Raw genomic sequence first — 12,219 nt, 5'->3', positions numbered from 1 at the left:
AATCATTATCATCAAGCTTTCATTATGTATGGTTACTGCTGCTGACAGGAATGACCTTGGAGCAGAATTGATTCAAGGTCCTGCTCAGAACTGTTCATGAACCCTTCTTTACCCCAACCAGTGGTAAGTTTCACAAGATGCTTAACCCGATCCCTCACCTTCTTCTGAAGGAGGGGTGGTTCATGATCATAAAGGACTTTGTGCCGGAAGTTGTGCAGCTATTACAGAAGCTGAAAACGAAACTGTAGAGAGTCGGTGCTGGTGAGAGGAGTGGTTACACGCTCCTTTATAGAGAGATCGTGAAGTGATGTTTCAGATCCTCAGGTGACTTCTGCAGCCATGGAGCTTCTATCACTCGTGTGCCTCTTCGTCCTGGCGTGGTCTGCAAGGACACTTGGTGATGAAACCGGTAAGAAAAATAAATTATTTAAATCTTAGATACTCTTTGCAAATGTATATATCTTTAAATGAACAGCCTGTGAAAACGTAGGAGTCTTGATTTTTAACACTTGAGAGAAGTGAGGTGATAACGGAAGCTGCTGTGCCTCTGACAGCAGCTTTCAGCCCTTTGAAACACTGTAATCTGTACAGACATGCAGCATCCTCCGCATAAAACATGATATCGTTCAAATAATTCATCTTTCTGTTCCCAATCATATGCTTTTATGTTATGGAGATATTTTTATAGTGTCAGTAGGTACAACAGAGCATCTGTGAGCAGATGGGCGCTGTCTGCAGGAAGCTCGCATCTATTTCCGAGAATCTTCTGCACCGACTGCGCAGCATTTATTTCCGATTAGTTATTCATTTTTGGAGGGTTTTTCGCCCCTAATGAGCTCTAGGTACAGTATTTTCACTGTAGCAAACATCGTGGTACCTTGTTTGGTATGTTCAAATTTATCTTGGGAATTATTTTTAGTATTTAACTGTTAAATGGACAGAAATCCCTCGAAAATACCAATCAAACCACTGCCTTATGTCAATATATTGTAGTATTTATGTAAGTCATGTCGTTTTGGAAAATAGTTTTTTAAGAACACTAAACATATGGTTGGACATTTTGTGCCAATTTAGGTCTGTGTATTAAAATAAACATTTAAAATAGATAGATCTGATAGATAAACCTTAATAAATGTAAAGTGTCTCCAGTTTCACTTCTTTGCACCTTTTGTTTTTAGTAGGCTTCCATCGTCTCTGTTTGCAGTGTGCTGTTTTAAAGGGAAGTCACTTGTCGGCTGTCTCAGGTGTAAATGATACTCAACAACACCAGCAGTCATATTATCTTCAGCTGGTTGATTTTTCACCCTTTCCATATTTGGAAGTTCCTGTATGGGCTGTTAACCTGCATCCGGCCCCCATTTTAGTGTGAAGAGTAAAGCCCACCCTGAGGAGGTTTCATGGTACTACACTACCATGACGAGACAGGGACATAATAACATCAGCATCTCTGAGTCGTTGTTATGAGAATGTTATTTACTCTATGATGTAAAGAAGAAAATGTAAAGTTGTTTTAAATGTTGTCAGATCCCACTGTCATAATGTGATGAAAACACAATATTCAGTAAATATTAACTGGTGCTTAGAGCTCAGGTTTGTTCACTGGTTCTCACAGTGGGAGAGCTTCAACTGTCTGAATCTGAAAATGTTTCCTTTAAGGTTTTAATTTCCCCATATAAAAATCATAGTAAAAGTCAAATTCTTCATACAACTCAAGATTCACATTTGATTATTTATAGTTTTGGTTTGTTCTCTGCTTCCTTTTTTCAGTTTTTATTGAAGGGTGACATTTTGTGCCCTTTTTAACGGTTTGACACAAGTTTCTGGGGTCTTATTGAGATTCATGACACAGCCTTTGTTCAAAATGCCTGACTGTTTAAGCACAGTTGCTATTGTCTGACCCCTTCAGAAAAAAAAAGTAACTTTGTTGAGTTTCGCAGTTTGTCCTTTTCTTAGATTACAGTGATGGGGGTGTTAACAGAGATTATCTGATTAGAAATTAAATTACAAATATTACAATTAAAAATATCTAAAAAAATAACTGAATTTTCATGACTGTATTGTCCATAATTCACCAAAATCTTCAAAAGCAGCATATTTCATGTTCAATACTTAGTGATAATAAGTAGCACTGTTTAGTGGTCTTGGCCCCTTTAAGTGGCCGCAATGTTTGATGACGTTTTGTGTTTGGTTTTGTCAGCCATATTGAAGTCACTACACACGTCCCCCCAACAGCTAAAAGCTCACTCCAAAAACAGACTAATCAAATAACACCTTTCATAAACATCCACCCCAGAAATTTTTACAGCTGAAGAAGATCCTGATCTTGAACTGGTGTTTTGGACTGTTGTTGAGACATGCATATTGTGACATATTCTCTAACCTGATCACTTTCAGTAAGACCACTCTTATTAATATATGTTTTGTCTTTCAGGACCAGATGTCATCAAGATTTACGTGAAAGAAGATGATGATATTATTTTACCTTGTTCCATCAGGCCTGAGATAATTACAGATAAAGGCTTTGATTGGAAGAGAGATGGGAAGGATGTGTATCTTTATGATGGTCAACCTGCAGGTCAAGATGGGCAGGCCAAAGTTCGGATCTCTCCTTTTCCAGATCAGATAAAGACTGGTAATGCCTCCATAAAGATCATTAATGCAAAGGTGGCAGACAGTGGAAACTACACCTGCTATATTCCATCTCCTCCGCCGGCAGTGTTTCCGCCACAATCCCAAATTGAGCTTACCGTTGGTGAGTGTTTTCTTGGAACAGTTAAATAAGCTCATTTACAGAAGTTACTAGTTCAACTCAAGTCAAATTGGCAGAAAATAAAATAACACATCTAATATGCGTGACGTCCATGCTCACTGATAGGCTCCAGAATTGGTTCAGCTAGAGGCCATTTTTCATGGGGCCACTAGCATTTGTTTCCTCTCAGCTGTTTATTGAAGCACTTTATTTTTACTATTCACATATTCATATTAATGGCAGAAGAACTTTTTTTCCCAACTGCATGGGAGAAAATAACAAAACAAAGGAATTGTGGCTCTTTTCATTTGTAGCTGGTCACTGAACAGCAGACTTGCCACTTTCTCACAGCAAAGTTGTTGGAAGATCGACTGGAAGACAGATGTTTGCTCTGACTTTGTGATTTCAATCCATCCAGGACTGATTTAACCAGTCTCTTCTGTGAAGGAGCTGTAATATTTATGAAGCTTGACTCTGTTGGTTCTTAGTGTTAGTTTTGATGATTGAAAAATGTGTAAAAAAATAAATAAATAAAAGAAATGGGAAAAAAGGGTAAAACATTTTGATTTCCTTTCACTGTTTTATGTGTTAGCCAAGTTGATGATATCACAGAACTCTAACATATCTTGTTTTCCTTTTTAGATTGTATCTTAACCTCTTAGAGCTGATCACAGTCATGCACATGTCTGCAGCTTAATTCCAGCCAGTTTGCCTTTTGTCACATTTAAAAACAATTTAAAACCAAAACATGCATATTACATCACTGTGATGTAAACTTTCTGAGGTTTCCTGCAATATAAAACACTAACGTGTTGCTTTAGCTCAGGAGATTTTTTAGAAGGGTCAGAAGAAAAAGACGGAAGCAATGCTGTTTTTAACTTTTCACTTCATGTTTCAAATACAGTAAATCAGTCATATTACGGGATATCAGGCTGATATTCAAAGAATAACAATCCTCTTTTCTCTACAATGTGTCTTGAAATCTTTAGTTTGATTGAGTGAAGTGGCCTCAAGATATTTCAGAAAGTGTAGCACAGAGTGTCACCAGCAGATGGCTACAGAGCACTACAAGAGTCTCCTAAAATTAGTCAAACAATTAGGATAAACTTCGTTCAATATATTCAAAACTATCCATTAATGTTCAAATTCCTTCTAAAAATTCGTTCTAAATGTTTTCCTAAACATTTGTTCTGTTAATGGTATTAAATTGTACGCATTTTGACTTTTTTTTTATTTGTTGTTCTTTGCGTTTTGTTTTTGTCATATTACGTCAGACAGACAGACTAGATTCACTTTTATATACGGTCAGACAGGTAATTTTGTTGGCAACAAGCATAGAACATTTTTTCATTGTGCTGATTTTCTGTTGAATAAAGATAGCTGTCTATTGGATACAATGTAGCTTGTGTAGTGAAGCTCTGCTCTGATTGGCTTATTGAGTTAAAAGTCCTCTAAATTCGTCACTTTGGATCGAAGAAAGATGCTGATTGGTTAGTTTGGTTCCTGGGCGTTAACCTTTTTCAGAGATTCTGAACATGATTGGTCAAACCATCCGATAGTACTTGTGAATTGACCAAAATAGTTGTTTTTCGGAAAGTTTAAGAACTTCGTGTAAACTAAACAGTGGCGGTAATACCTTTTTATTCAGATGCATCTTATTTCCGCTTTAGTTTAAATGAGCTAAAGTTAGTTTTTGGAGAGTAAAGACTTAAAATGAGGCCCACTTTTATATGTTATGTCTGTACTTTGGCCTAGTTATACCTTTTAACTGCCGTGATACAGATTTTTAGGTAAGTTGCTAACTGTTAACTGACATAAAACAAAGGTTGCTATGTTTATTTCGTTCATTCTTCACCTAGATTCACGAATCAGTCAAGAAAATGAACATCTACGCTTTCAAACAAGATATGTCACGTCTGTATTGACGTTACGGGACGACATCAATAATTTAGTGTATCTTTTTATAAGTTTTTACACATAAATATTGGGTCGCATACATCCTCCGCGTCTTAAAAGGTTAAAGGACAGAACTGAGGAAAAAATCCCAGGTGAGTCGAGTTTCCGATGACGTCATGGTTCAATATATCTCACCTGTATGTGATGGAGTTTAATAGTTAATAAATAGACACATTACCCATGACTAAATGTATCTAAAATCCCCACCTGTTTGTGGTGTCCATAATCTACTCTCTTACCAATTTTAATGCCAAAAATACTTTTTAAACTGAACGGCTCAGAGACTATATTTAAATTAGCATTCATTTATCAGGTCTGGTTGATAAAACTTTCTCTAAAATATATTTGTTAAATGTATTGATTAGTGTATTTGTAATGAGCTAAAAACTGATGCAGATGTTGAGCTAAGATCATGAAGTATGATAACCATGGTTAAGAAAGAGAAGACATGAAATATATTGAGTTCTTATTATGATGACAAAATTGATCTTTACATCACTGTGGGTGTGTGTGTGAACTTATCACTAATAAATACACACACACATACCAACATCTTTAATTTGATGATATATTTTTAGGGCATTTTGTTCAAAGACCTTGGTGAGATCTAGCATAAATGCCTCTGTAATTCATCTGTGTTTACTTAGTAACACACATTACAATCCTCTTATACAAAGAACAAACAAAACATTATTGTACCGATAATCCTGGAATTGTTCTTTATATTTTGTCTACAGGTACCTGTCGAAGCCCAATTATCAGGATAATAAATCAAACAAATGATGGGATGCTGTTGCAGTGTAAGGCTCAACGTGCAAATCCAAAGCCTGAACTGGAGTTGCAGGACAGTGCTGGAGTCACTGTTCCTGCTGAAAATATCCAGTTTCTTCTAAAAGGAGACAACTTTGATGTTATTCTCTTTGCAACTGTGATAAAGGAAGACAACTATCACTGTGTTGCGAGGCAGAGAAACATCTGTCATGAAGTCATTTCTGAAGAGACCTTTGTGCCCCCCCCCCCAGGTGAGTTTTCTTTTTGGTATCATTTTTAGTATTATATTGATATTGATTATATTAATTATTTCTTTCAGATAATTGTTATTTCTTTGTTTTAATCTACATGGGTGAGAGGAAAGGGGAGCAAGAGAATAGATTCATTGTAAGCTATAGCTAACATTTACATGGTTTCCCCTAAATAATCATAATTACAATATGCACTAAAATAAAAAAACAAGGCAAAAATGGCATGGCATTTGTTTGAATTTGGAAGCTTGTTATCACTAATTCAGTTTGTGATTGTTTACAACAGTAATTGCACCCAAACAGTACACGGCTGTAGAGTACAGTACAGTTGTAGGATCAATCTCACATTTGAACATTTGAAGAAGAACATTTTTGCTGACAGAAAATTAATATTGGAAAGTGTAGTGACATGCAGTCACATATCAAAAAAGAAACATAGCATGTCTCATGGTGAGTATTTAAACACCTGAGAGTGAAGATGGGTTACACCACAACCATGACTTTTTATATAATGCATCTTAGAAATATTAAGACATAATTGCTACCAGGTGCAAACATAAGTCTAAACTAGTTCACTCAGAATCTATAACTCAGAGTAATAAGGATAGTAAGATGGCGGATATCCATCCAGCTGTCCAAGGGTGCTGAGGAAGTTCAAAAATCTTTATAACACATCAGCTCAGAAACTGCCATCTCTGCCATTGTCACCGTGCTGTCGCTGTATTGTTGTTTCTGTCAGATTCCCACAATGCTTTGCACCTGTGACGTGTGCTGCAATGGGAGGGCCCTATGAGGACTTCCCAGGAGCTCTGGAAGTGAAGTGTGAAATGTCCTGTTCAGAACTAACTGTGTTCTGGTTCCTGCTTGAGGAGAATGTGCAGGCCTTAACAGACCTTTGTGGCATTGCTGTTAGATCTAACACTGGGATGCTTGTTGTCTTCCTTTTGTTGGCAGAGCGGTTGAAGAACATGAGACGTTAATGTCACAGGTGTTGCTAATAAAATGGAAGTTTGTATCAGGACAGAATTCAGCTGTGATAACAGATGTGTTGCACATCCAGTACCAGTCAAAACTTTACACACATAATTATTCTAAAGAGTGGGTAGGTGTGTCCAAAGGTTTGACTGAAACTGTCATTTTCATGATATTAGATTTTAAAACCACTTTAAAATGACTTGTGATGACAGGATTTCAGGTGATTTTTATTTACTAACAGAAGAAATGGAACAGAAAGTGATTAAATACGTGAAAGTTATGATCAGACTCAGTAGTGTTTGCTGGCACTTAAATGATTATATGTGTAAGTAGTAGGATGTTTTAGCTGTAATTATGTTGTGCTTTACAGTTCAGCTCTTTTTTTTTAACTCCCTGTTAGATATACTGTTCTAACCAGTTACAAGGAAAGGAAAGATAACACAAAATTAAACAGGATTTTATGTCTGATGTTTACATTTCTTTAATAAAATATCATTTCTGTTTACAGGTGCAGCTTCAGAACCATCTGTAACAACACTCACAGAAACTAAGGACTGGGCTCTGCTACAGTGTGTGGTCCGTGGTGCTTCTCCTAAACCTAAAGTATTCTGGCAGGACAGTGCTGGAAACGTCCTTCCTGCTAAAGAACCAGAGATCACACAGAGAGGAGACAGCTATGACATCATCCTTCAGATTACTGTGACCAAAACAGACAACTATCGCTGTGTAGCCACACAGGAGGAAATCAGCCATCAGACTCAAACAGAGATATATATTCATATGAATGGTGAGATCTCTTTGATTTCCTTTGAAACACTGAAATGATTTTAGTTGATCATCTGTTTAGATTAAGAGCAAAGTATATTGATGATGAAAACATATTTGCCAGTTGAAAAAGTCTCACAGTCTCATTAGTAACGAGGCCCTGACACTGGGTTTAAATCTGTAAACAGACCAGAGGAGGAACGAGACTCTGTTACAGTTTTCCAAACAGCTGGAGCAACATGATCCTGAAGAGAGAAACTAAAACAACACCTGATGATTTAGATGTTAAAATCATCTAAATCTGTGACATTTTTATTTTCACTTGAAGCTGAAGAACTGATGTGCCAAATGTTCCAAAAACACAGAGAAACCCCCTGAAGTTTCTGTTAGCTGTAATTGTTCAGGTTGGAAAATGTAGGACCACTCTAAACCTAAATATGTACTAAATATACACAGATCCTGGTAATGATGCCATGATGGCTCATAAAAGCAGGTTTTAATGGTTTACTTGTGATTAGGACTGACTGTGTGGCAGCAAAGTTTCTGTGTAACAAACATTAAGTGCAGCAGGATGTTTGCTGATTACAGCAGGAAGTAAAACTCAGTGTTTGCTTTTTACTCAAAGAGAAAATATAGATGAAAGCAGCAGTGAAACTGTCCCCATTCTCATTAATAATTGTTGGTGGAGAGTTTTCTTCAAACAGGACAGATGGACTAAATTAAACCACCAGATAAAGAACAAATACCAGTGATCATAAGATGATAAAAGTCACAAAGAGAAATTCAAACTGGAATAAAAAGTAAAAGCTCAAAATCAACACAGTCTCTCTCATTAAAACTAGTATGTATGATGTATAAATACTGTATGTTTTAAGTTTGAGGTGTTGAAAAGACATCATGGACTCAGTCAACCTGAGTCTCTCTGACGGCTCAGTCAGCCACTTTGTTCCACTTTAGTTTTCAGCCGAGCTCCTGGAACAGATAAAAGACCTGCAGCAGGATCTCAGACTACGTGCTAGCTCACATAAAGGCCATGAAATGTCAAAAAGTCTTCAATAAGATGTTAAAACCAGTTCTGTATCATACTGGGAGCCAGAGAGGCCAAACTGGAGTAATGTGATCTCAGCTGTTGGTTCTGTCTCCTGCCTGTGAGAGAGGAAAATAAATTCTAATGCTCTTAAACGTTTTACAACCATGAAATAGGGATATTTCTTTAAAGTTGTGAACTGTTATCAGGAAACATTGATTAGATGTGTAGTTTGAATGTTTGGGGCTGTATTATTAGTTATGAAACTGTGTCTTAGTCTCCAGATGGGAACTGAAACTAGTCAAAGTGGATAAAACTCACTACAAATCTTTAGATTACTGAACATTTGTAAAGAAACCTGGATATATTTGTTCATAAACTGAATGCCAGCACACTGTAATAATTATGTTAAAAGTGTATTTGGAGCTTGAAGATGTTTGTGTTGTATAATTTCAGATTTATCTGCTCTTAAAGTAAATGTGGAACAACACTGACCTTTAGTGGTCACATTGAGCATAGCAACCATCTCAAGCGCCATCCTTCCACTATTTAGCAACATGTTGCACCAATATCTGTAGACAACAGTAATGCTGAGAAGTAATTGAGTAACTTCAAAAAAAGAAAAGAAAAGAACTTTGTTTTTCATCAGTGATTTCCATCTGAGGAAAGCCACACTCATATTTCCTCCTGTTTTCTGCCTGTTCTGAGTTAGCTCCTCTTTCTCATGTTTTCTCTCTCTTTGAGGTCAGTTCTCTGTTTCCTGATCTGGAAATTCATATTAAGTCTGATGTTCCATTTTTCAAATGTGTATCCTGAAACTTCTCACTGAACAGCATCAACAACCACTGATTCCTCCTCTTTGTTCTTTTTGTTATCCTCTTAACAGTACTCTTCTTCTACTGTTCTTTTTACGGCAGTAATTGGGCCGTTCTACCATGTAGAAGGACCAACGGAGCAAATATGACAATTCAGTAAAGCAATGAGATGCTAATCAAATTCTAACTAACTGACTGTGTAATACTACAGAGTGAAAATACGGTGTTGTCAGTGAAAGCTGTACCTTTTTATAATTTTAATAAGTATTAAACAGTATTTTAATCCCATATCTGTCTGATAGATACAGTGGAGTAGGAAGCACAATATTTCTCTAAATATGAAGTAGCAACATAACCTGGAAATCTAAAGTATTATCTGAAAGTTGTACTCATGTAGAATACGTAGTTAGTTGTTAGTTAGTTTCCAACATGAGCTGCAAAGGTTATAATACTTTAGCAGCTGTATGTCAGGTCACATCACAAGCTGCTGTTACTTGGTGCTTCTGTCAGCACAGAGAGACGTAAAGATTTTTAAGCAGATAAAACGTTTGTTTAACAGATTTCTAATGACGACCATCACAAAATGTAGATTCTCTGATGACATGTGAGACAGTCGCAGCCTCAGCTCAGGCTGCAGAAAGCCTTGGTTACAGACAGACTGTCACATGCTGTCAGATCTCAGCAGGAGTAAAGTTAAAGTCATGTGTCAGAGCTGAAAGCAGAGAAGATTCACACATGCTGCATACTGAAGAACAACAAGTCTCAGAAAGATGAAGGAGACTAAAACATGGCAGTCAGGTCAACTCTGAGGTAGCTGGATGTTAGATACATTCCTAAAAGCAGAGCCTGGATGCTTTAATCTCCACATAATGTTTGACTTTTGAAAGCATTCACAGATATTGCTGCTCTGTTTGTTTGATGTTGAATCTGCTGTGCATCACATTCAGTTACATTCTGAGTGTAACATAAACTTTTTATCATCACTTTCAGAGTTCCCCACTGTACCAACTGTTGCTGCTATAATTTTCGGTCTTCTTCTTGTTGGTGCTGTTGCTCTCCTTGTATCCAAGGGTGTGATCAATCTAAACTGTAATAAAGGTAAGTTTAATTAATGTATAAACGTGTCAGCAGCATGTATCCCATGTTCAGAGTCCTGACAGTTGTTTATATGCATATTTTCTTGGTTTTTAAAAGATAAAATGACGTGTTTTTAATATAATGATTTTGTCCTTCCTGCAGACCAACAAGGACCAACAAGCATCTCCTCTAATTCAATGCAACCTTCTGATCAAGACTCCAAACAACCTTTAAATGTTTGACGTTTGCTGCTGAAGTTTGTTTTATGTTTGCATCTTTTATGTCTGAACCAGCAGAGTTGTAGATAAAGATGGTTCACACTTATTTCAGCCAGTTTAGGAGCTCAGACCAGCTTTGATCAGGATAAAACAGTAAAACAAAAGGGTTTTGGTTGGGTTGGTGGCTCTGTTGTAATGTGAGAAGTAAGACTGTTGTGGTCATGAAGCTGCATGTAGCTCATTCTGCTCTTATTCAGAACAGTGGAAGCAGAGTGGCCTGTTAACATATTTTCACCACATTAATAGACAAACACTAAAGGATAATTGGTAAAAACAAAAAGTACCACTGCTGCCTTCAATTCCCACTTCTTTTCAATTTCCTCCTTCAGCCCTGAGTATTTTTCCAGCTTCTCATGTTCCTCTTCCTGATGTTGCTGCCACTTAGAATTACTACATCCATCACTGCTGCTTTTTCTGCAGTTTGTCGACCACCATAATGTCCGGTTGGTTTGCCATCACAGGATCTTAGCTCTGTCATTCTCCACAACCTTTAGATGTGTCTCCCATTTTGACTTTGGGACTTCCAATCCATACTCGGCACAGATGTTCCTGTACACTATTCCTGCCTCTTGGTTATGGCGTTCCATATACCTGCCTGCATCTCACAGCCTGCTGTTATGTGCTGGACTGCCTCAGAAGCCTCTTTGCTCAGCCTGCTCCTGGGGTCCTGTCTGGTGTGGTAGACCCTGACCTCTGGTGCTCTTATGCTCAGAGCCTGTTCTTAAGCTGCCATGATTAGTGCCTCTGTGCTGCCCCTTACTGCTCCTGCTGTTGTTCATCTTGTTGCCAAGCATCTGTAGGATCACTGCAGCTGTGGTGTTCATCAGCTTATTGGTCTCTATGATGGTCCCAGTAGGTAAAGCATGTAGTGCTGCATTCACATCTTCCAGCAGACTGTCAGAAGCTACTTTGTCTCTTTTCATCTGTCTGTCTGTACGTCCATCCTCAGGAGAATGTTGATCTTTTGTCTGTTTTTATTGCTTTTAATATTAAATTATCTGTATATTATATGCTGACAGTTACATTCTGAATGAACTCTTATAATCATTTTAATGAAACTCCACTTCTTTGGTTGTTTGGTCACTTCTTGGGACTCTACTTGTTGCTGTTTTCCTAGTTGTGCTTTTCATTATGTAAAGACTTTAAACTATCAGCTGAAAGTAATACAATTAATAATTACAGATGATCTATTAAAGTTTTGTAGTTTGTTCTTATTTCGTCTAAAGTATTCTTGTTCTTTAAATTCATCTGAATGTATCTATGACTTCTAAGTTCGATCCAAGTTAAAAAAGAAAAAAGACTCCTTTTTTTTTTTTTTTTTACCAGTTTTGTTTAATAAAGATTTCTGTATCTGGATTTCTTCTCACTTTCAGTACAAACAACCAACCAGGACAACAGTTCTTATTATCTGTAACAAATGTTCTCAGTTTATCTGAAGCAAACATAAAGCAAACATCACTTGAGCTGTTAGAGTTAGTTGGATATTTTCAGCAGCGACAACCTTTTTAGTGTGAAATTAATTTGAATGTAAACTATATATATGTATAAATGTACA

At 37.0% G+C, this 12,219-nt stretch overlaps 1 protein-coding gene across 1 annotated transcript; it reads left to right on the top strand.

The window, feature by feature from the left end:
* Positions 1-224: 224 nt before the first annotated feature.
* LOC142377001 (V-set domain-containing T-cell activation inhibitor 1-like) lies at positions 225-10,328 on the top strand (the record flags this gene model as incomplete). The annotated part of the gene is made up of 5 exons (XM_075460708.1): positions 225-409; positions 2,432-2,752; positions 5,443-5,727; positions 7,211-7,489; positions 10,300-10,328. Coding segments are annotated over exons 1-5 (984 nt in total), but the record flags the coding sequence as incomplete, so codon positions are not given.
* Positions 10,329-12,219: the final 1,891 nt, after the last annotated feature.

The sequence above is a fragment of the Odontesthes bonariensis genome, chromosome 3 (assembly GCF_027942865.1).
Source record: "Odontesthes bonariensis isolate fOdoBon6 chromosome 3, fOdoBon6.hap1, whole genome shotgun sequence".
Lineage (NCBI taxonomy): Eukaryota > Metazoa > Chordata > Actinopteri > Atheriniformes > Atherinopsidae > Odontesthes > Odontesthes bonariensis.
Note: the sequence above shows the minus strand (reverse complement) of the source record. Positions and strands in the feature narration are given on the sequence as shown.